This window comes from Terrapene carolina, unplaced genomic scaffold, assembly GCF_002925995.2.
Source record: "Terrapene carolina triunguis isolate 2854851 unplaced genomic scaffold, T_m_triunguis-2.0 Scaffold139, whole genome shotgun sequence".
Taxonomy (NCBI): domain Eukaryota; kingdom Metazoa; phylum Chordata; order Testudines; family Emydidae; genus Terrapene; species Terrapene triunguis.
In genome coordinates, this window is record NW_020664490.1 from 3,566,761 (window position 1) to 3,592,341 (window position 25,581).

The 25,581-nt window shown below is 43.2% G+C and overlaps 1 protein-coding gene across 3 annotated transcripts in view; it reads left to right on the forward strand.

Annotated features, from left to right (window-relative positions):
- Positions 1–25,581, forward strand: part of LOC112112821 (cyclin-dependent kinase 8) — a 178,661-nt gene that overhangs the window by 134,309 nt on the left and 18,771 nt on the right. For all 3 annotated transcript variants that reach the window (XM_024208878.2, XM_024208879.2, XM_024208880.2), the window contains 4 exons: positions 343–474; positions 10,951–11,094; positions 13,510–13,579; positions 15,028–15,100. In XM_024208878.2, coding sequence (XP_024064646.1) covers positions 343–474; positions 10,951–11,094; positions 13,510–13,579; positions 15,028–15,100 — 419 coding nt within the window. The remainder of the gene's footprint in view (positions 1–342; positions 475–10,950; positions 11,095–13,509; positions 13,580–15,027; positions 15,101–25,581) is intronic.

A 25,581-nucleotide genomic window follows, 5' to 3' on the forward strand; every position in this document is an offset into this window, starting at 1 on the left:
AGGCAGAAAACTGACTCCCTGGCTGGCCAATAAGGACTTACCCAGTGTTCTGAGAGCTACATGAGTTGACATGCTTTTTTCAGAACAGTGGTAAATTCTTGATTCTAAATGGCTTGCTTTAGTAATGATTTATAATGATATACTTCATAGGTGATGATGCTGAATAATTGCAACATAAACTATAAGGAAATGGTAAAGTTAGACTATCAGGATTCATATTTACTACAGTGTGTTTGCTTTTTAGCACAATTTTGGTAGATCTAACAAATGAGCTCAATCATTTCATTTGATCAATGTGAAGTTTCCTTAACTTTTTAAAGCATTTTTTTTTAAATTTTGCAGCTGATATGGGCTTTGCCAGATTATTTAATTCACCTCTGAAGCCTTTAGCAGACTTGGATCCAGTAGTTGTAACATTCTGGTATCGAGCTCCAGAATTACTTCTTGGAGCAAGGCATTATACCAAAGCTATTGGTAAGTAAAATTATTAATTTATTAATGTGTTACTTAGGCAAAATATACTTGAATTACTGAAATGTTGGCATGTGAATACAAGTATGGGAGAAAACACAGGTGGAAAAGTACACCATTGAATTACTTGAAGAAACATTAATCACTGACATTTTATTTAGTTTAAATACTATTCTTAAAACTCTTTCCTGACTAGTAAACATAATAAACTCAGATGTCCTTGATGTATAATTTTATATAGTTTCTTATCACTAGAAATTTCAAAAAGAATATTACTACTTGCAATAGAATGAAATATTGACACACCTCTTAAAATTGTCAAAATCCAGAAAATGACAGCAGGGAACAGAGTACTTTAGTTTTATTACTTTGGGTTTTTACTACTTAGACTTTAACAAATACATAAAGCAATATTTCAGTTTATGAAATGTATAGACTGGAGACAGTATTAGCTGCACTGAAACTATGCTGCAGCTGTCAAGATTGATGTGGCTGTGACACACCATTCATTTACTATTTTTTGTTTTCTTTTTCCCCGAAGAAACCTTTGCATTTTCTTGTGAAAAATGAGACTAGTTTAAACCTGCTTTTCAATGGGAGGGTTGCCACCCAGAAGGTTTAACTCAGTGCAGTTAAAGATAAGTTATTAGCAATAGAAAGATAGGTTCTTCCTCCATTCAAGTCTATCTAGAAGAAGCACCAAAGTTGGGGGAAGTCACTTTCCTCCTAGTATTGCCCATGCCGGTATTGATCTGCTTTGAACAGCTCAAGCATGGCACTGCTGAATCTACTTGTGACGGGTTGGATCACAGAAACCCCCTTGGGAGCTGCCACCTGATGTGCAAAAGACTACCTCTGCTCCTGTTTTCCCTGCCAGCTCAGGACTCCAGCACCCTGTCTTGCTGAGCCAGACACTCCCGTCTGCTGCAACACAGTCCCAGGGTCTGCAAGTTTACCTGAAAACAGCTCACAGAAGTGTGCTTGTCTTTAGCACTCAGATGCCCAACTCCCAATGGGGTTTAAACCCAAATAAATCTGTTTTACCCTGCATAAAGCTTATGCAGGGCAAACCCATAAATTGTTCGCCCTCTATAACACTGATAGAGAGATATGCACAGTTGTTTGCTCCCCCAGGTATTAATACATACTCTGAGTAAATTACTAAATAAAAAGTGATTTTATTAAATACAGAAAATAGGATTTAAGTGGTTCCAAGTAGTAACAGACAGAACAAAGTAAGTCACCAAGCAAAATAAAATAAAATGCGCAAATCTATGTCTAATCAAGCTAAATACAGATAATCTCACCCTCAGAGATGCTTCAGTAAGTTTTTCTCAGACTGGACACCTTCCAGGCCTGGGCACAATTCTTTCCCTTGGTACAGCTCTTGTTCCAGCTCAGGTGATAGCTAGGGGATTCTTCATGATGGTTCCTCTCTCCCCTTTGTTCTGTTCCACCCCTTTATATATCTTTTGCATAAGGCGGGAACCCTTTGTCCCTCTGGGTTTCCACCCCCCCTCACTGGAAAAGCACCAGGTTAAAGATGGATTCCAGTTCAGGTGACATGATCACATGTCACTGCAAGACTTCATTGCCCACTTGCCAGCACACACAGATACAGGAAGACTCACAGGTAAACACAGCCATCTGCAGACAATGGTCCTGGTTAATGGGAGTCATCAAGATTCCAGATCATCATTAATGGCCCACACTTTACATAATTACAATAGGCCCTCAGAATTATATTTTATATTTCTAGTTTTAGATACAAGAGTGGTACATTTATACAAATTGGATGATCATACTCAGTAGATTATAAGCTTTGTAATGGTACCTTACAAGAGACCTTTTGCATGAAGCATATCCCAGTTACGTTATAGTCACTTACTATCATGTTTTTATAAAACCATATAGACTGCACAACGTCACACTACTCTGCCACAGTCAGCACTTGCTGTCAGTCTGTGAAAAATGCCAAACGTAAGAGAGAGGAGACTGTGCGTGGCAGTGGTACAAACTATCACAGAGCAGGCTTGACAGCAGTATGAAGTTCTCTTTAGTGCTTTTAATAGCTTTTAAAAAGAGTGATAGAGGCACAGAAGAAAAAAAAGGGGGGTGGGACTGGAATTCTCCATTCCATGCTGTCTTTGACTACTTGGCTTGCTAAAGGGAGTTGCCAAAGGTTGCAACTCTCTTAAGAAGGACTTCTTCAAGTAGTGTCCCGAGAGGTGTTCAACTCTAGGTGCGTTTGTGCCCCACATGTTTCAGATTGGAGATTTTAGGTAGCAATGTCCATTTGGCTCATGCATGCAACCCCTGCAGCCTCGTGCCCTGCACTGCGGCTATATAGAGCTGCGTGGGCAAACTGCCCTCAAGTCTTTCTCAGCTGCCTCGACCTGAGGTGGAGTCTCAGCAGTATCTGAGTTGAGCTTACCTCAACTGTATTTTTCTCTTGTTCTTACTAGTTAGAGTTAGTTCTTAGTTTCCTTTGTGTTAGTTAGCCGTAGTAATTTTATAGATTAAAAAACAAACAAAATTTAAAAAAAAAAAAAAAGAAAAAAAAGATATTACTTATACTATTAGGATAAGGACTATTGTCCCTTCACCTCTTTTTTTTTTTTTTTTTTTTCCCTCCCTCTCAGGGGAACGTAAACCCTGGGAGGGTATGCCTGGTTCTCCCGGGTTTAAACTTTGCCTTTCATATTGAGAGTCTATCCTCGTCCTCGTCAGTCACGGATACTTCCAGTGTGTTCAGTGCCTGGGGCTGTCACACGTTCCCCAAAAGTGTAATTTCTGTCTACAGTTAAAATCAAGGGCCAGAAAGAACCAGGAACTTAAACTACATCTCTTCATGGTAGAGAGTTCACTCTGACCAGCTTCTGACCCGAGCCAGGGGATTTCCCCCATACAGTGGTCTCCGAACAGGTCAACCGCTTCTCTTCCTCATCCCCGGATGAAGCTGTCATGCCTCCTATACTGTCCTTGGCCAACGATTTTAAAGGGTTCCAGGATCTCATTAAAAGGATAGCGTCTCCTTGCAAATTCCCCTGGAGGAAGTTAAGGAGTTGCAGCACACTTGACATTCTGCACACTTAATCATCTGTCTGCATCATTAATGTGGCCTAGATCCTGCAAAAATAATTTTGCATACCCCTAGCCACAATACCACCTACCTGTAAGAGGGCAGGCAACAAATATTATGTTTCCTCTAAGGACTCTGAATTATTTTCGAATCCAACTCCTGTGTGGTCGATGCTGTGAATGAACGTGGCAGATGGCACCATGCTAAATCTACTCGATACAATAGAGACCTATAGTGTCTTGATTTATTTGTCCATAAATCATATTCATTGGCTATCTTAAAATTTAGGATCGCCAATTATCAAGCCATCATGGTGAAAACCAGCCATGCTAACTATTCAAAATTGAATGCCTTTATTGAGCATCTTTCAGCAGACCAGAGGGAGCAATTCCAGGCGATCATTGCAGAGGGCCAACTGTTTGCAAGAACATCTCTGCAGACCTCTCTGAATGCCACTGATACAGCTGCTTATTCAGTCTCCAAGGTGTTAGACGTGAGGAGGGCCTCCTGGCTTCAGCTCTCAGGTTTTCTGAGGGAAGTCCAAAATTTGGTTGAGGATCTTCATTTTGATGGATCATAGTTGTTTGCAGAAAAAAGTGATCAAATCTCTGCATGCCTTAAAAGACTCAAGAGCCACCTTGCGCTCTCTGGGAATTTACACCCCTGCATAAAAAAGAAAGTTCAGTAAGGCCCAGATGGCACAGAGATCTCGTCCCACCCAGCTTCCTGCCTCCCAGAAACATTATGTACCCCAGCATAATCGAGAACAGTTCCAGGAGAGGAGACCAGCTACTTCTCCAACATCAACCTCACAACCCACAACTTCGAAACACCAATTTTGAAGGGCTGGTCAAGGTGCTGAGTTACTACCCCCTACTCTTATCTGCTGCAACAGTCTGGATGTCTCCTTTGCTTTGGTGACCACCTTTTTCATTTCCATCAGAACTGGGAACATATCACTGTGACATTCCCCAGGGTACAGTCTGAACTGTTAAACAGCTGTGTCCCCTCAGTGCTCCTGCCTGGGGTGCCTCTTACACTGCTTTGCTGTAAGAACATCCACTCCTGGCCTGTTCATACATAGCCACTAGCATATAAAACCACTCCCAGCTGCACAGTATTGAGTGCTGCTAACTAGCCACTCATGAATTAAACTGCAATCTCTCTAGTCCCAGACTTCCCCCCCAGAAATGTCCAGTACACTACTGAACAATGCATGCTCTTAGAAAGTCCATCATTTCATCAAAGGAAAATGATATGCTCCAATCTTGTTATTCCATATGGAGTTTCCCACCTATTTTAATCCAAACACACTGGTTATGCTAAAACAATAAAAGATGTTTATTAACTACAGAAAGATAGATTTTAAGTGATTACAAGTAATGATGCATAAAAGTCAGGATCAGTTACAAAAAGAAATAAAAGATAAAACACAATTTAATGGCTAACTTAACAAATTCAAAGCAAAGGTTTTCCTCACCATACGCTACAGTAAATTGTATAGGCTGGGCCTCCTTTCAGCCTGAGACTCCTGCCCCTTAGTTCAGGGTCCTTCGGGTATTCATTGATGTCATGAGCAGAGACATGGGAGGAGGAGTGAAGTCAAGTGTTTTCCTCCCCTCTTTATAATTCAATTTTTTTGTGCTAGAAATATCCTTGCTGAGTCATGATGACACTGAGTCTGTTGTGGACATGAGGTTTGAACCATCCTTGTGATGGAATGTAAATTTCTTGTTTACACCTTCCCCGTTAATGGAGAATGACTACTTAAGAAGGTGATAGCCTTTTAACATCTCTGGGTGTTGGTCTGTCCTTTGTTCCTGAGAAACTGGTTTGGGCCTGCTTTTCTGAAACTTGGAGAATGTTACAGCAATGATACATAGTAGAATCTTATAGCTTCACATACAATGTTGATACATTTATTTTACCAGGACAATAATGTTCAGCAGATTATGACATTTCAAATGATACTTCACAAGGCATACTTTTTATAAAATTTATCATAGTCTCATAAAAATGGTGACCATAGTTGTGTATATACAATCATAATCAGTATGGGCAAGTGGGTGTTAGAGATCATTTCAACAGGATGCTCCATCCACTTTACCTCCCTCCCTGTATACGACCCCTTCCCCATGCCTCTTCAGGGACCCCTCTCACAAGCACTTTTTGCAACATGAAATTGACACTCTCCTAAATCTGGGTGCTATAGAACCAGTTCCCATGCAACACAGAGGGAAAGGATTTTATTCCAGGTACTTCCTGGCTCCAAAAAAGAAAGGTGGTTGAGACCTATTCTAGATCTAAGATTTCTCAACAGATTGTAAAGATTCAGAGGTTCAAAATGGTAACTCTTGCAGCAATAATTCCATCATTGATTGGTGATTGGTTCTTGGCTTTTGACCTTGAAGATGCTTACTTCCATATAGCGATCCACCCCAGCGCAGAAGTTTCCTACACTTCACTCTGGGTCAAGAGCACTTTCAATACATGGTGCTCCCGTTCGGTCTCTGGTCTGCACCCAGAGTGTTCTCAAAAGTTCTTTCAGTGGTAGCGGCTCATCTTCACAGATGAGGAACTGTGATTGCCCCCCCCCCCGACGATTGCCTGTTCAAAGAGCGTTTTTTTAACAATGCTTCAACAGCCACTCAGAGGGCCATAGACCTGTTTCTCAGACTGGGACTACAATTAAACATCCGAAATTCCACCCTAACTCTGGGGCAAACTCTGGAGTTCATAGGAGCTTGCCTTGATGCTGTAACGGCCAATGCATTCCTCCCTTCACACAGGTCCATAACCAATTTAGGCACTATAGTGCAAGTCAGCCCTGAAATATCAGCCAAAAATTATCTCCAGTTATTCGGACATATGGCAGCTGGCACCTTCGTAATAAATCATGCAAGTCTTCACGTGCACTGCCTCCAAGGGCTGGCTCAGAAGTGTTGATTCATCAAGCAAACAACTCTCCATGCCTTTGGCAGGAGAAAAAAAAATCCCTCAACTAGTGGAAGAACCCACATAATGTTTGTTCATGGAACCCCTTTGCTCAGCCATCTCCAACATCAGAAATAATAATGGATGCACTCCTACCAGGATGGGGAGCTCACCTAGATTCTGCTCACACTATTCAAGGCAGGTGGTCTCCTCTCGAGTCCACCCTTCACATCAACTTGCTGGATCTCAAAGCCATCAGAAATGCCTGTATCCATTTCCTCCCGCTGACCGGGGCAAATGCCTAAAGATCATGATGGACAATATGTCATGCATGTTTTACATAAACTGTCAAGGGGGAGCAAGATTGTCTTCCTTTTGCACCGAATTGGTGCATATGAAACTAAATCAACATTTCAGCAGCTTACCTTCTGGGCATACAAAACAATGCAGTGGATGCTCTCAGCAGACACCTCTCGTAAGATCATGAATGGGAGATAGATCCCACTATACTCCACCGCATATTTTAGTGTTGGGGCATCCCACAGATAGACCTGTTCTCCCCAGCCAAGGACAAGAAGCTCTTGAGGAAGTCTGGATCACCGCTCCCTGGAAGATGCCTTTCTCCTTCGTTAGAGTCAAGCCTTCTGTATGCATTTTCCCCGACTTCCTTCATACCCAAGGTGCTGTTCAAGATAAGGAAAGCTAAAGCCAAAGTTATTCTCTTTGTTCAGACAAGGTCAAGACAAACATGGTTTCCTTACCTGTATCAGCTCACTGCTTGTCAATTGATCACTCTCCAGACTGTCCTCCATCTTCTCTCTCAGGATGCTGGTCAAATCCATCACCCCCAACCTTGGGGTTCTTTTGATCAAGGCATGGCTGCTAGATCAGAGGAGGGCAAACTACGGCCCGCAGGATTGCCAGCCCCATGGTGCAGCAAGGCTAAGGCAGGATCCCTGCCTGCCCTGGCCCCGCACCGCTCCCAGCACCAATGGGAGCTTCCGGGGGTGGTACCCACAGGCGAGAGCAGCGCACAAACGAGCCACCTGCCCCACCCCACCCCCAGGAGCCACTGCCGGACATGTTGGCCGCTTCTGGGAGCGGCATGGGGCCAGGGCAGGCAGGGAGCCTGCCTTAGCCCCGCTGCGCGCCGCTGCCACCCCGGAGCCACTTGAGGTAAGCAGCGCCAGGTCGGAGCCCGCACCCCGAACTCCACACCCCGCATCCCAACCCCTGCCGCATCCCTCCTGCACCCTGCACCCCAACCCCCTGCCCTGAACCCCCTAACCTTCTCCCTTGAGCCCCTTGCTGCACCTCTCCTGCACCCCAGTGCCCTGCCCTGAGCCCCCACCTCACCCCTCCTGCACCCCAACCCTCTGCCCCAGCCCTACATTCATGGCCCTGCATACAATTTCCCCACCCAGATGTGGCCCTTGGGCCAAAAAGTTTGCCCACCCCTGTGCTAGATGGTTTGCAGGGTTAGAAACAACCCGTTCTGAGGATGTAAAGAGAGTGCTGTTACGTAGCAGGAAACGATCTACTTGTGATGCATATACTCAAAAGTGGATGAGATTCAAACACTGGTGTGACATAAAAACATCTTTCACCTCCATCTTCTCTCTTATCATTTGTACTAGATTACATTTTAGAGCTAAAAATGACAGCATTATCTTTAAACTTCATAAACATGCGTTTGGCAGCTATTATGGCCTTCCATCATATGGTAGAGGGTTTTTCCATCTTCGTTCATTCTACAATGAGGAAGTTTCTCAAGGGACTGGACAACATCATCACACTAATCAGATGCCCTCCACTGGCATGGTACCTCAACTTGGTACTCAGATGTCTTACAAGACCTCCCTTTGAACCTATGGCCAGGCTGCTCCCTTCTACCCTGTCTATGAAAACTGCCTTTAGTAGCCATTACTTCTGCTCAAAGAAGAGTGGGTAAAATAGGGGCTAAAATGACATACCCCACCCCCACAACCTTCTTTAAGAATATCACACTGCGACCGTATCCCAAATTCCTGACAAAGGTATGTTTGGACTTCTACATAAATCAATCTATCCACCTTCCAGTTTTCTTCCCTAAGCCACATTGGGATAAACGAGATGCAACATTACATACACTCAATGTCAGGAGGGCATTAGCCTTTTACTTAGACAAGATTAAGCCCTTTAAGAAATCTCCCAGATTTTTTCTCTCCATTGCAGACAGAATGAAGGAATCTCCGATTTCCAAGCAAAGATTCTCTAGATGGGTATCTGGCTGCATTACCTACTGCTATCAGTCTCATGATCTTCAACCTACCTCTGAAGTATTAAGTCACTCCATGAGATCCCTCTCTACAGGCTTTCTTAAGAACGTTCCCAGTCACAGAAATATGTAGAGCTGCGACTTGAACATTCATTCATTCGTTCATTTGCTGAACCCCGTGCAGTCATACATGCCTCAGTTTCTCATGCCATATTTGGTTCTACTGTTCTACCTTCAATCTTTGACTTGACTCCGAAGCCTCACCCCTCCGTAGACAGTACTGCTCGATAGTCACCTAGAGTGGAGCACACAAAGGGACACTACTCAAAGAAGGAGACTCACCCTGTGCAATAACTGTGGTTCTTTGAGATGTATCCCCCTACGAGTGCTCCACTACCTGCCCTCCTCCTCTCTGCTTCGGAGTTCAACAGGCTTTGCGGTAGAGAAGGCAATGAGGGAGGTTTGCCTATGCAACTCTACATAGACTCGTGCAGGGCACAAGACTGCAGGGGGTGCGTGCATGGGCTGAACAGACACTGCTACCTACCCATTGGGCGAAAGCTCACCTAGAGTGGGGCACCCATAGGGGGACACATTTCAAAGAGCTATAGTTACTGCACATGGTGAGTGACTTTCTCTTCTTTCACTAGTGCATTTTAATCATTCTGTGAACCACATGGATATTGTTCTATACTGCAGTAAAACACCCATTGTTGGCCCAGCCGCTGGCCCAGCCTCTGACCCTCCCCACTTGCGGGGTCCAGTCTAAGCCCAAACATCTACACTGCAATTTTATAGCACTGCAGCCCATGCCCCGTGAACCAGGCCAGTCACAGATGTTTTATTGCAGTGTAGACATACTTTAAGACACTTGTGCATAAATTATTGCTCCTGTAAAGCATTCTCTTATACCTCACCCTTGTGTAATTCCAATGGAAAATGTTAATTATTTTACTGCCTTTTTAGGTTGAACACCTTAAAAAAAAAATTCCACCAACTATTACTGCCAACTTTTTTACCAAGAATATTCTCACCATTAAATACATTTTTTAACCTATTAACCTCTTCTCTTTTTCTCTAAGCCTTTGCTTGTCATCCTATTGTTTCCTCCTTCTACAGCAATGTATCAGCTATTTATTTTCTGCTTGCAGCATGTGGAGCTGCAGAGAAACTCATGGGCTTTAGCTCATAACTTTTTTTCAATATAGATTAAAAACTCACTTTATGTGAAAATTGAATGGTGAAATTACGCTGTGTACATCATTTGGTTCCGTCCTTGTTCATGACCTTTTATTACTCATTCAAGGTGCTGCTGAGCACAACGGTACATTAGTTAGATATCTTATAAATGCACACTATAGCAAATGTGATCTAGAAAATGCAATGTGTCTACTGAATTTACAAACTAAGGTATAACAGGAAGATTAAAAGTTTTTCCTAAGCATGTCTTGATTTTGGAAAGTATCTTAAATATGTATATAAGCAGTACATATATGTATATACTCTTAATTTTAATGCTCTTGAAAGGGGCATTGTGACATGACATTCTCATAGTGGTTAAAAAGGGGGATTGTTCCTTATTTCTGTCATGTTTTTCAGTTTGGGAGATGAAGTTTTGAAAGTGAGTTATCTCTGAGCTTTTGTAGAGAAAAGTCAACATTTTTTCCTTATGAAAAATTCTTGTGAACACATACCTTTTTAGGAGTTTATTAGTATATAGGAGCACCTATAGGCCTCTGAAGTTTTGAAATGTAAAAAAGGCAAAGGGCAGGGGAAAGGGATACAACATAAAAGTGAAATGGCGAAGGTGAAAAGTGATAAAATCAAGATTTGATTTGTTTATTTAGTTAAGATTTATAGACAGTTCCCCAGTTGGTCAACTAACTTCTAGTCCCAGTGACTAGTAGTTGCAAACTTTTAAGATATTGCATGCTTTCTCAGCTCTCATCATATAAAATTACTGTGCATTCTGCAAAATGAATTACTTACTGTGCTGTATACAGATGATTGCAGCCTAAAGGTAAAATTTGAAGTGTTGCAATCTTGTAATAGAAATCTCTAGTTCCACTTGAATACTTGACATCCAGGAGCCTTATTTCTTAGAATTTATAAGATATTTAAGAATTATACTTCTACCTGACAAAGATCTGTGTTTTCTTTTGGAAAAATCCATTTGATTTTATTTCTTTTCTCCTTTTTAAAAAAGATATTTGGGCGATAGGGTGTATATTTGCAGAGCTGCTAACATCAGAGCCAATATTCCACTGTCGACAAGAGGACATCAAAACTAGTAATCCTTATCACCATGACCAGCTGGACAGAATATTCAATGTAATGGGATTTCCTGCAGGTACATATTGTGTGTGGTTTTTTTTTTAATTACTGCTATTCAAACCAAGATACGTGTATTTGAAATTGTTGCTGTCTTTGCATATGAAGGTTGCAGCTGATCAAAGCAATAAAGCTGTTCAAATATAATCTTTGTTTCATGAATTGCAAAATCGAGAGTGAGTCTAAACATAATGCTGCTACCAAGTGGAATTTTATATTACTACTACTACTACTAATAGGATTGACTTTGTAACATCTGTATGTATATTCAATATTTTACCATATTTAAAAGGACTGAATTTTCTTACAGGGAAATAAAAACATTAGCAGTATTTCTGGGTATCTCCTCAGTGTTGTTTCTTATATACTTTAAACTTTACAGAGGACTGGCAGATCTGGGCAAAAAGTATTGCACCTACTGGTAAATCTTTTGCAAATGTTTAATTATTGCAAAAATAAACGATTTTGCATTTTCATTTTCAGTTTTCTGTTGTGGCAGAAAATATACTAGTGTGTCTTGATTTGGAAAAACTGCTTTTGTCTAACCAGAAAACTGAGGGTCAGGCCTAAGCCCAGACCCAAAGTAGATTCCGAACAGCGAGCCTTTTGCTATGCCTTTCCCTCAACCCTTGGTAGTACCTTGTTTAGATACCCCTGAACATTTGTTGGGTTAGTGGGATGTCTTCTGGTGTTTATGTGGCTACTGGTGTGTTGTCAAAATGATAGAGGCCTTATTTTAATATTTGATCCCTCTCTCCTCCATTGTGTTTATTCCCTCCATCATGCAGAGTCCATTCAACAGGCTTCTACAAATAGTCTTGTTCTTCCATCACCTTGTTAGAATCTCATTGGCTTCCTGCCTCTTATCACAAGAAGTTCAAACTCTTTTCCCCACCTTCATATTCACCCCCTAGTCACTTTTCTGTTTTTTTCTGAACACTTAATTTCCATTTCCCACTTTTGGCTTCATGCCTTCTATCATGCTACTCCCAACTTGTGGAACAATCTTCCTTTCCCCATCTATCTAGTGCCTTCTCTTTCCTCCTTCAAAAAATTTCCTTAAAGCGGATTTCTTTAAGCAATCCATTCATCTCTCACTGCTAAACCTTTTTTTTTTGTGTGTGTCTTTAGAGTCTAAATAAAGAAAGATAAACTTTTTTGGGGCAGAGATTGTCTTTGTGAAGTTCTATGTAAATATATAGTATTGTATTAATGTTTTGTAATAAGTTTGGATTGCATTGTGTGAAGGTCCCCACTTCTTACCCAAGAATATAATTGTTTACCATTTTATTACTTTAAAACCTTTTCTTGTATCATTTGCCATTATAAAACCATTAATCTGGTGCAAAAACAGACAAATATGAGAGGGAGGAAAAGGAAATAAAGATAACATGCAAAGCAGGAAACAATTAGATAAATTCCCTCCATAGTTGGTTCTAGATTTTTGACCTCATCTTCTATCTAGATGGACCAGCAAAGTCCTCAGTTTTTCAGGTTGATGTCTATTCTCTGTCATTAATGCCATGCAATTATAAACAGTTGTAAAGTTCTGCAGCTCATAAAGTTCCAGGAGTACAAACCTAAATTATACAGATGGCTAGATTTTTCAAATCCACGGGTACAGGAGAATGTCATATAGTCTCTACGCCAGAAACATGGTTCTTTGTCTGCAGGAAAATGGTAAATGCCATCCCAGAGAATAGGAAAATAATTCAGAAGAAAAAGAAGCTACCGACTTGGAGTTTTGGGATTGACTATATTCTTAAAAACTACTTACAAAGTGAAAGATACATCACAAACTTCAGGGTCACATTAAAATAGTTTTAACAGTTATTTGATTTTTTTTTGTCTTATATATTAATAAATTGAGAAATAGGTTCCTTATCCATAGTCTGCACTTGATAATATACCTTAATCATTGCTGACATATATCCTTTAATTACAGCATGTGTCTGGGATAGAATTGGCTAAAACTTTTATATTTGTTGAGCGTGGATGCAGCTACAATGGCTGCTGCAAATGATGGGTAATGCCATCCCAAGCACCCTAATGGCAAAACAGATCACGCAGAACCACTCCACTAAGCCATTAGGAACTTGGGGTAGTTAGAACAGGAAAGGCTGAGAGGAGGAAATGATACCGCCACTGATTTCCTTTTGGGTTCTCTGATATGGTGGTTGTGGTTGATCATGGTGGGTTTGACTTGGTGTGACTCACTTGTCCAAGGCAACTTTTTAGGAGGAGTGGAGTATACTGCATCTTTGGGCCTCATTATCTATCTTAGTGAGCAATGAAGGTAGTTCCTGTGGGTTGGGACTGACTCAAGCTGGCTTGTCAGTTTGTCTTTGTGATTTCCTGTTGAACAAATTGTCACCCTGATACAAACGCCTTAAAAAGGCATATGAGAAAGTACTAATGCATGTTGATCTTGCAGATAAAGATTGGGAGGACATAAAAAAGATGCCTGAACATTCAACATTAATGAAAGATTTCAGAAGAAACACGTAAGTTAAAGCTTTGCTGAGCTTTTTTGAGAGATTAGTTGTCTATTTTATCTTAATTATAATTACCTTATTAAAAAATACTTTGCTATAGTAGGCACCATCTTATAGTCATATGGTAAAGGATTAATATGCAATTATTATGGCTTAGATGATGGAGGAAATAAGGATACCAGGATGCTTAAAACTCAGTGTACTGTGGCTGTTCAAGTGTAGAAAATGTTAGAAGCCAGATGCTGGTTATCCAGAAAGCATTGTATAGTGAAATGAGAAGTAAAGTGGCAGATGTGAAATTGATCATGTATGTGAATGGAACTGGATGACTCTTGAGGTTGCTAATCGCAGCCTTTCTTAGATGTTACAACTTCAGATTTGTGCCAAGTGTACGGTGATGGAAAATTGTTCCTTTGTGATAAATATGTGAATAGAGTTGGTGGCCTGACTCTACTTCCACACAAACTGTCAGTATAATTGGCAGTCTCAGGCTTGGTCTACACTAACGAGGTAAGTTGCATAAATGATGTAACTGAAGTCGAAGTAGCTTAGATGGACTTACAGTGGTATCTGCACCACGCATGCTCTCCCGTCGACATAGCTTCCGCCTCTCGGAGAGGTGGAGTAGGGAAGTTGACGGGAGAGTACTCTGCCATCAACTTATCACATCTGCACTAGACTCATTAAATCGATGCCCGCTGGATCGATCGCAGCAGTGCCGATTTACCAGTAGTGAAGACAAACCCTCAGTACATGGGGCAAAGCTAAATGGGGAGGTGAAGGCAATGGGGTCTCTTAGAAGTGCGTTTAGTCATCTTGACAGAGTAGTTTGTCTTTGTCTGCAGTAGAGAACTGAACTGTTCCTACTTGAACCTGTTGGATAGAAACAATTTAATACAAATGGCTTAATATGTCCACACTCACCAGGCAGATTCGTGTTCTGACCTATTGCAGTTTAGCCTTGCAGCTAAACTACTATGTTTTAAACAATAGCAGTTGCATTGCCTCTGGGCGCCTATCCCAAAAGCAGTGAATTTTGGGAGATTCTGAAAGGCAACCAGTGTATTGTTAGGACAGTGTTGAAAGGGCTGACTAAATATTTAAGCTCCATGCCTGCTGGCACTAAAACAGTACAGACTGATAAAATGATATTTAAACTTGCTGAAAAGGAAGTCTAATCCAAATGGTACTTGAGACACATGTAAATCATTCAGAGAACTTTTGTTTGTGGTCGTTTTGTATGTTTTACAAGCATGCTAGGAGGACAAAAGTGTTATTTCTCTGTCAACAAGGAAGCATCTGGTGCTGGTGCCTGTGCCTTAGCTATTCAATGGACAAAAATGGAGCTTTAGTCTTAGAGCTGTCAGTCAGTATCTTTCATAAGCACTAGGTTAACTTTCTCTAAAAATGCCCAGTACTGATATTGATGTATACAATACTTTTTTTTTTTTTTTCAGGTATACCAACTGCAGCCTTATCAAATATATGGAAAAACATAAAGTTAAACCAGATAGTAAGGCATTCCACTTGGTAAGCTTCTGGTAGTCATATCAATTGAAAAAGCCACATATATGTTAGCAGTGGTCAAACTGGGGGTTGGGCTGGTGCCAAGTGCTCTTTCACTGAATTTATTTGCAGTGCTCCAAACTATTAACGTATAGTTTCCGAACTGGAAACACTGCAGAGTACTTCTCATTTATTGCTCCTGACTAATAGAATGATTACATGAAGAATTTAACTGGATTGGCGTTTGAATACAGTACATCACAGGTTTTCTATTTTTAATAATCATGGTAAATTTGTGGTTTTATTTTTGATACTGCAGCTCTGTTTTTAATGCACTTTACTGCTTTTACATTTGTGTATTTTAAAAAATCAAATTAAAATCTATTTTTGATAAATACAAAAACATCATTAATTCTTGAGGATGCATATTTGATTTGAACATTTTCCTTATTTAATGTATCAAATATGTACTCTGGGAAATATTGTATTGAACTTTGAAAGTTTAGTTTATAAAATTTAAAGAGCCTGCTTCCTAGATGCACAACTCTTTTTTTAATGGCTTATTTATAGATGCTTCCTAGTAAAAGGTTCTTCTCATAAATTGTGATAGCTGCATACCAAAATATTTCCTTGCTAAAACTCTGATTCAGCAACGTACTTACGCTTTTGTATAATTATAAGGACATAAGTAGTCATATTGCTTAAATAACTTGCTGAATTAGGAACTGATTTTTGTGTGTGTTATGTTAGCAAACTGATATATTGTAGAATTGTTGATACATTGCTTATTTTTAAAGAGCATTTAGGCAAATTTAAAAACCTAGATATAAAGTACTGCTGACCTCTGTCAGCAGGTTTAAAGAGAAACAAGTCTATCAATTTAACTTGGAGAATTCCAGCATCTTCTTTCCAATGTAAAGATATATAGGAACAAGAGGTTTCATGACCTTGGAAGGAAGAGGAGAAGCTGAGATGGATGAGAGAGGAAGGAAATGAGTCAAGGGGGGCCTGATTGTCTCATAGGTTGCTTGAAACTCCCATTGAAGTGGCGCTTACAACTGAATGGATAATCAAGCCCAAGCATTTTTACTCTTTTTGTTTTTAAACCAACACACTTTTGGCAATTTCAGAGCCCCGCTTTCCTTGCTCTTTGGTTTTTTTTTTTTTTTACTTTCATGAAAACTGTGGAATTTATTTGCTGCAGCCAAAGGTTGAGTGAATCCAGGCAGCATTTTAGTTGGTGATAAACAGCATAAAATTATGAGAACAGGAGTTAATTGCAGCAGATGGATTACAGTAGCCAATCTGAGTAGAGATGTTCATAAGCACAGTACAGTTAGTTGTTGTTTTTAAATACAGTGACTATGCAAATCAAACATCTAATTAAAGTGCATAATTGAGACCTCTGTCATTATGCATTAACAACTGTGAAGTATTCCTACATTCTGCAGGAGAGTACCATTTGATATAATACCTGATAACTGATCACTGTCAGGTTTCTTATCCTCCTTTGAATTGGAAATCCACTTTTGAAGAAATGAGTCAAACACACCTCTAGGTGGCTTGTGTAGTGCAGACATTTGTACCCAATACATACAAAGTCTGTAGTGTTATGCAAAACACTAGGGAATCTTTGTACATAAGCAAAGCAGCCAGTGCCTTTTCCCACTTTGCTCATAATAAAATTAACCCAATTTTTACCATATCAGGAATGAGAACAGAGCATCATAAAATGTGGTTCTTGTATTAATTAGATAGTTTACATAGTGTTTTATTGCAAAAGTATACATTATTTAAATTAAATACATATTTGGCATTGCATGTAAATAACATATTGTATATTTTTTGACAAAAAATATCTGTAATTTTTGTGAGGATGATACCAGTAAGTGATTCTATAAGTAAGGCTACGTTTTAGTCACAGATATTTTTAGTAAAAGTCACGGGCAGTAAACAAAAATTTACAGCCTGTGACCTGTCGATTACTTTTACTAAAAATACCAGTGAATAAAACTTGGGGGAGGGCAGCCTGGGGGAGGGGGCAGTGGCGCGTGGCATGGGACCCCTGCTGGTGCTGGGAAGGGAGGTGGGGGGATTGACAGGGCCGGCAGGCTCCATACCTGGCTCTGCCCCTCCCCCCCAAAGCAGCAGCAGAGTTTGGGTGCGGGAGGGGGCAGGGGGTTGGAGCACGCATCGGGGTGAGGTGGGCTCTGGGCGGCACTTACCTGCGGGACTCGCCGGAAGCGGCAACATCCCCCTCGCTCAGCTGGTAGGCGGTGGTGTGGCCAGGCAGCTCTGCGTGCTGCCTCTGCCTGCAGGCACCACCCCTGCAGCTCCCATTGGCCGTGGTTCCAGGGAGCCCTCCAGGTGAGTACTACCCAGAGCCTGTCACACCCTGTCATGTGCCCTAACCCCCTGCCCGCTCCCACACCCGAACTCTGCTGCTGCTGGTGGGGGGCAGGCATGGAGCCAGGTAGGGAGCCTCCCGACCCCACCAATCTCCCTCCACCCCACTCCCAGCGCCAGCTGCCTGGCCACACCTCCACCTAGGAGTTGAGGGAGGGGGATGTTGCCACTTCCGTGGAGTCCCCCAGGTAAGCGCTGCCCAGAACCCGTCTCACCCCATCCGCTGCCCCTGCCACCTCCCACACCCAAACTCTGCTGCGGGGGGGGGGGCGGCCACAGGAGCCCAAGACTGTCCCAGCAGTGGCCAGTGCGCCTGGCACAGGGGCTGCCTGAGCTGCCCCTGAGCCAGGCACACTGGCTGCTACGGAGGTCACGGAAAGTCATGGAATCTGTGACTAACTTGCAGCCTTATCTATAAGTGAATAATACACCTTTGACAAGTGCTGTTGGACATGAAGTTTTAAATGGTGATACAGACAATACATCACCACTTTTGTACTTGTCTCTCATTATTGTGATTTGAAATGGGGTAAATTGTAGTTTATAGAATTTGGAGGCCTAAGATGCTTCCAATAATTCCAACTGCCTTTTTCTTCCTTTAGAACTGTGGTTCTCAAACTTTTGTACTGGTGATCCCTTTCACATAGCAAGCCTCTGAGTGCACCCCCCCCCCCAATAAAGTAAAACACTTTTTATATATTTAACACCATTATAAATGCTGGAGGCAAAGCAGGGCTTGGGGTGGAGGCTGACAGCTCGTGACCCCCCAGGTATAACCTCGCGACCCCCTGAGGGGTCCCAACCCCCAGTTTGAGAACCCCTGCTTTAGTACAGATGTGCTGCCTTTTGCCTGCAAGTTTGACTACATTTGACACTATTGTAGGCCAAAGATTTCACTGCTAGCTCCACATGATAATACAAAATCTTAGAGTAGCACACAATTGCTAGTTAAGAGTTACTGAAAAATTTCTCCTCCCCTCCCGCCCCATACACCATTTTATCCTAATTCTACAGTATGTAAAAGAGGTCACTTTATCACATTTTCAAATATCAATTAGGCAATCTAATAGCAAATCCGATTATGCAAATTTTAGTGTCAATCGTGGTAACTGATTCATTACTGATCACTTCAGCATTAGGTAATGCGCTTATCATATAAACCCAAACTGCTTTTCATTCCTTGCCAGGAGCCAAAAATCCCTACTTTTTCCTACCTAACTGCCAAAATCTCTAGTTTCCTCCTGACAGCTTCTATAGTACAGTTAGGCATTTCCAACACAAAATTCTGGAGCACTTTGAAAATTAAGATTAAAAATGTATGGGCAGCATAACATAAATTTAATATCAAATTAAATATCACTGGGAATACTGTAGTGATTCTGGCACCTTAGAGACTAACAAATTTATTATAGCATAAGCTTTCATGGGCTACAGCCCACTTCTTTGGATGCATAAGTGGGCTGTAGCCCACGAAAGCTTATGCTATAATAAATTTGTTAGTCTCTAAGGTGCCACAAGTACTCCTGTTCTTTTTGCGGATACAGACTAACACGGCTGCTACTCTGAAACCTGTAGTGATTCTATTATTCATTTTCATATTTAATTCAATAACCTCAATTTTTTAATTTATCTGAAGCTGCTGCATTTCCAGTCTGCTGCAGGGGTCTTGCTACAAAATGTAGGTCAAGCTTGCCATGTAGTATAGGTCTTGATAATAAGCACTTTTAGTATCCCACACAATAAGACAATGGATCACTTTGGTTCAGAGCAAATTAGCTTCATTGAAGAGGGGTGAATGGTCTGGCCAATTTGGTCTGAAAACTTCTCCTTTGTTTTCCAAATCTTGAAGGCCTGGAGATTCATTTTTCTGTTCATTGGAGACAGCCAGTCACAAAGTAATCATGGATAGGATGGGCTAACAAAATGTTTTATATTTGTCCTCCCTCTCCTCCCCCCATGGTATCACTATAGGACAGCAGTTGTTTGGATACCTTAACTGTGTATTTCTTACCTCTAATGTTTTTGGATTTCCACCCCGAAAGAAGGGGTTAAATCAGGGTGCAAGATCAGGGATATCCATATTAATTCCACCAGAGCTTTTGGGACAAGCCCCAGGGGGAAGATTGAGTCTGAAAATGTTCATGAAATTGCACATTGATTTTTCCCTCTTGAAGTTGGCAGAACCCAGATTCTTCTTCGAGTAGTGTCCCTATGGGTGCTCCACTGTTGGTGTGCTTGCGTTCCTGCACTGCTGATCGGGGAACTTTGGTAGCAGTGTCCGCTAGGACCTGCACATGCGCTGTCTCTCCTCATGCCTCGCCACAAGGCTAGTCAGCATGCGTGGGCTAACCCCACTCAGCAGTCCATTAACGACTATTATCTCAGCCTTACTTTTGTAGCCTAGAGCTTAGTTTTTAGTAGGAGTTATTGCAGTGTGTCTTCTTTTCTCAAAAATAAATAAATAAATAAATCTATACATACAAAGAGATTTTATTTGTTTTTCTTCCTGCCCTTTCTTGTTGGGGGCCCTTCCCCCCAACAGGGTATGCCCAGGTCTCTGGGCTTCAAGAAGTGCCTCTCATGCAACAAGGCTATCCCTGTCGCAGACACGTATTCACGGTGCTTTCGTTGCCTCGGGAAGGACATGTCCCTCAAAAGTGTGCTCTTTGTCAGTAGCTTAGACCTCGGTCTTGCGAGGACAGAGCTCAGGCAGAAGATTATATTCATGGAGGCAGCCCTCACACCCTTTCTGGACCTGCAACAAGAGTCACCAAGCAGATGTGAGTCTTCCCCACACTCCTCAACATCCAAGGGCTATGGGGTGATGACATCAGCTGCTGATGTCTCTCATAAATCAAAAAAGAGATCTGGAAGTCCCCAGAGTGAGCCACAAGCTAGCCACAAACAATCCCCAGCATGGTTGGTATCCTCGGTACTGTCTGCACCAGGACAGATCAAGCGCGGTACCCATGGCTCAAGACAGTCTACAACGGCAGGTACCATTGACACATCTCCAGATCCAATGGGCATGGGCACCGAGTCAACAGCGCCGAGGGAGGAGGACAGGAGCAAGCACTTGAAAGCGCTATCAGTACCGACACGCCCATCTGGCACATGAACATCTGGTGTGGGCAAGATGTCCATCCTCCTTGGCACCACCAGTGACACTGAGCCAGTCCGCACGGCTGCAATTCCAGCAATCAAGGGACCTCCGTATAATCGGCGTGCCAGAGTCTCCTCTCCTCGGTACCGGGACCTCTGCACCAAGTCTTTGTCCAGCACAAGAGTCTTCCCCGCTGCCTTGCCACTCTCCCCTGCTCTTTAGTGCAGACTCAGCGAACCAGAGGACGGAGTATCTCAATACTCCTCCCACATTCCCTACAGTGCCAGATATTAACAGGGCCCCGGGGCATATCCTCATATGGCCCCACCACCATTATCCTGGTACGGTCAACCATGGGCACCATCACCGGGCTCTATGCCACCACCAGTGGCCCATACTGGGACCCCTGGGTTCTACATACTGCCCCCATGCCTCTCGGGCTTCTAGCCCCACTTGAGAACCCTGAGACATGCTCCCTCGGCCACGGTGTCCAGGGCTTCAGAACCTCCAGGAGAAATCCTGGAGGAGCATAAGAGCAATGTCGAGGAAGAGGCGACCCCAAAGACCATATCCTTTTCCGTCTCAATGAGGCTGTCATGCCTCCCCCACCATCCCTGGCTGATTATTTTTGCTTCTTCCAGGATCTCGCAAGGAGAGTTGCAGACTCTCTCCAGCTACTGCTGGAAAAAGTCAAGGACACACACCACAAGCTCCTTGACATCCTCCATTCATCTTCCTTCTCAAAAGTTGCCCTTCCTATTAATGAGGCTCTCCTCAATCCTGCGAAAACAAGATGGTGTACCCCCAGCATTGGTCACACTGACATGCAAGCGGGCGAACAAAGAGTATTATGTCCCGGCAAGAGAGAGAATTCTTCTCCCACCCAACTCATTGTGGTGGATGCTATAAATTCATTGTTTTAATGTAATTTAGATGGAATGTGAAGATGTGACTTCCCACTTCTTAGCTAACGGTTGCTGATAAAGGCCTTAGGCCTTACAATATGGCTACAGGAAAAGGCCTTATCCTTACAACATGTTGGTTGAGGTGCTGCTAGATAACTCCCCGAAACTGCTACAAACAACCACCGCTTCCCACCCATTTGGCCACCGGCTGGCAGCGTTCTGCAGCACCTGGGAGCACACAACATCAGACCGATGGGTCTTAGAGATTGTTTGCAAAGGGTACTCTACCTGTTTTACCTCCCCGCCCCCTCCACAACACCCTTCCCTGACTCTCTTCAGACACCCTTCTCACAAGAGTTTACTACAACAAGAGGTAGATAGTCTCCTCATTAGGAGCCATAGAACCAGTACCTCAACAGCTATGAAGCATAGGGTTCTACTCTTGCTATTTCCTAATATTCAAGAGGAAAGGAGGTTGGAGACCCATATGAGACCTCACAGCTCTCAACAAGTTTGTAAAGGCTCAAAATTCAAGATGGTCATCTCAGCAATGATCATTACAGCATTGGAACAGGGAGACTGGTTTTCAGCCCTCAATCTTTAGGATGCCTACTTCCGTATCTCAGTTCTACTGACTCTCAGGTGATTTCTCAGATTCACTCTTGGACAAGACAACTACCAATACAGGGTGTTCCACATCTGGCTATCATTGGCCCCAAGAGTAATTTCCAAGGTTCTCTCTGGTGGCCGCCCACTTACACTCCCAAGGGGTCATGATCTATCCTTATCTGGACTATTGCCTCCTCAGAACCCGGTCTCTCCAAGAGGCTCACCGGGTCACCAAAGCTGCAATGTATTTGCTTTTAGAACTGGGCCTACAGATCAATGCACAGAAATCACTCCTCGCTCCAGTACGGCACCTGGAATTCATAGGCTCCGACCATGACTCTTTACAGGCCAGAGCTCTCCTACCTCAACACAGATTCCTCTCTCTGGCTACACTCACAGAGACCATTCAAAAGAGCCCACAAATATCAGTCAGAAACAGCCTACAACTCTTGGGGCACATGGCAGCAGGCACAATGGTAATACCTCATACCAGGCTTCACATGTGATGCCTTCATACGTGGTTCAGCTCAGTTTACAGACCAAACAGGGACGGACTAGACAAACCCCTGTCACTACCCACAAGGGTCAAAATCTCCCTAGACTGGTGGAGAGACCCAACCAACATTTGCAAAGGGATCTCCTTCTCACAACCCCCCCCCCCCCCGTTGTTGCTTCTGACCACTGATGCATCGTTCAGAGGGTGGGGTGCACGTCTAAATGGTCTCCCTCAGAGAGATCCCTTCACATCAACCTCTTCGAGCTAAGAGCAGTCAGGAATGCCTGTGCCCACTTCCTCCCACTAATAAAAGGATCACAAATGAAAGTCCTAACAGACAACATAGCCTAAATCGACAGCAGCTTGTTCACCCTCCCGCTTCATGTAAGCAATGAGACTCTGGAATTGGTGCATCTCCCACGACATCACACTGTCAGTAGCCTACCTCCCAGGCACACAGAACTCGATAGCAGACAGTCTCAGTTGCAGATTCCTACATGACCACAAGTGGGACTAGACCCAGTAGTACTTCACAATCTATTCAAGTGGTGGGGGACACCAACCACAGCCTTGTTTGCCACTTACCTGAACAAGAAATGTCCATGCTATTGTTCCAGAGTAGGGATAGGACAACATTTCATAGGCAATCCTCTCCTCCTCCCCTGGGACGGGGACCTTCTTTACGCCTTTCCTCCTTTTCCCCTACTATCAAAAGTCCTGCTGAAAATAAAAAGAGACAGAGCACACATCATTCTGATTGCTCCTGCTTGGCTGAGACAGACCTAGTATCCTTACCTGTCACAGCTCGTGATGTGCCCACCGATCTCTCTTCCAGTTCCACCATACCACCTTTCGCAGAACAGAGGACGTACCCTACATCCCAACCTGGCAATTCTCCACCTCAATGCATGACTGCTCCTCAGTTCAAACACTTGGAAAGCTCCTCTTTGATGGAGGCGCAAGGGGCATTACTACACAGTAGGAAATCCTTGACACAACATACTTACCTACAAAAATGGTCCAGGTTTTAGTTTTGATGTACATCCCAACAAATCTCCCAGACTTCCACAAATCTTAGATTGTCCCTAAAAAGATCTAGGGTGTCTCTAAGCTTTCTGAGTCCACCTAGTGGCTATAACAGCCTTCTACCATCCAGTAGATGGATACTCAGTGCTGTTGCACCCAAACACCAGAAGATTCCACAAGGGTATAGTTAACCTCTTCCCACAACTTCGGCTTCCTACACCCACATGGGACTTAAACCTGGTACTGAAAGGACTGACTAGGCCTCCCTTCAAACCCATGGCCACCTGTTCACTTACATATCTCCCAATTAAAACTGCCTTCCTGGTAGCGATTACTTCAGCCAGGAGAATAGGAGAAATAGTGGCTCTGATGGCACATCCCCCCCACACAGTATTCTTTCCAGAGAAGGTTACGCTCAGCAGGAGCGGCGCCAGGGTTTTTGCTGCCCTGGGCGGCAGCACTCCTCTGAACATTTGGCGGCGGGGGTCCTTCCGCTCTGTGTCTTTGAGGCATTTCGGCGGTGGGTCCCGGAGCGAGTGAAGGACCCGCCGCCGAAGTGCCCCGAAGACGCGGAGCGGAAGGACCCCCACCGCCGAATTGCCACCGAGGATGGCAAAATGCCGCCCCCCAAATCCTGCCGCCCTAGGCGACTGCCTAGGGTTGCCTAGTGGAAGCGCCAGCCCTGACGCTCAGACCACATTCAAAATTCATTTGTAAAATAACCTCCCTGTTTCACGTGATTTAATTGATTAATTTTCTAGCCTTCTATCCCAAGCCTCACTGAGACAACAGAAAGGCTATATTATATACTCTAGATTTCAGAAGAGCCCTAGCCTTCTACCTTTTACAAGATGAAGGTCTTCAGGAAGTCCCTCAGGTTTTTCATCTTTGTTGCGGAATGATCCAAGGGCTCAGCAGTATCAGCCCAAAGACTTTCCAAGTGAATCTCGAATTGTATCAGACAATGTTACCAACTTCGCAATATGACACCTCCAAATACTATTGGTACACACTTCACAAGGTTGATCTCCTCATCCATTGCCTTCTTCAGGAATGTCCCTATCTGTAGAGCAGCAATGTGGGTGTCAGTCCATGCTTTTACAGAACATTGTGATCACTGGGGACTCCGCCTCCAATGCCATCTTCGGCTCCACAGCACTGTCATCTGTAACTGACCCGACTCCAAAGTTCCAGCCCTCTAGAAGGGATACTGCTTGGGAGTCACCTACAGTGGAGCACCCATAGGGACACTACTAGAAGAAAAAGTTACTCGCCTTGTGCAGTAACGATGGTTCTTTGAGATATGTCTCCCTGTGGGTGCTCCACAACCCACTGTCAGTAACTCTATGGTAGAGAAGTCAAGTATCAGAGGGGTAGCCGTGTTAGTCTGAATCTGTAAAAAGCAACAGAGGGTCCTGTGGCACCTTTAAGACTAACAGAAGTATTGGGAGCATAAGCTTTCGTGGGTAAGAACCTCACTTCTTCAGATGCAAGTCTCGAGGTTCTTACCCACGAAAGCTTATGCTCCCAATACTTCTGTTAGTCTTAAAGGTGCCACAGGACCCTCTGTTGCTTTCTAAGGTAGAGAAGGAACTGAGGGGGCTTAGCCTGCATGCGCTGACTAGTCTCGTGGTGCAGTACGAGGAGAGACTGCCCATGTGTGGGCCTTACAAACACTGCTACCGAAGTTCTCAGATCAGCAGCAGAGGGACCCAAGCATACCTGCAGTGGACACACATCTCAAAAAACCATCATTACTGCATAAGGTGAATAACTTCTTCCCAGCACCAGTGAATTTCTGGGTTCTATGATGCTCCCAGGAACACTTTTTTCCAATTTTCATAAATGGGGCAAATTTTCATAGGCTCTCCGATTTCTCAAGAGTCTTTTCCCCTTTTCACACGCTGATCCTTACACACACACACACACACACACACACACACACACACACACACACACA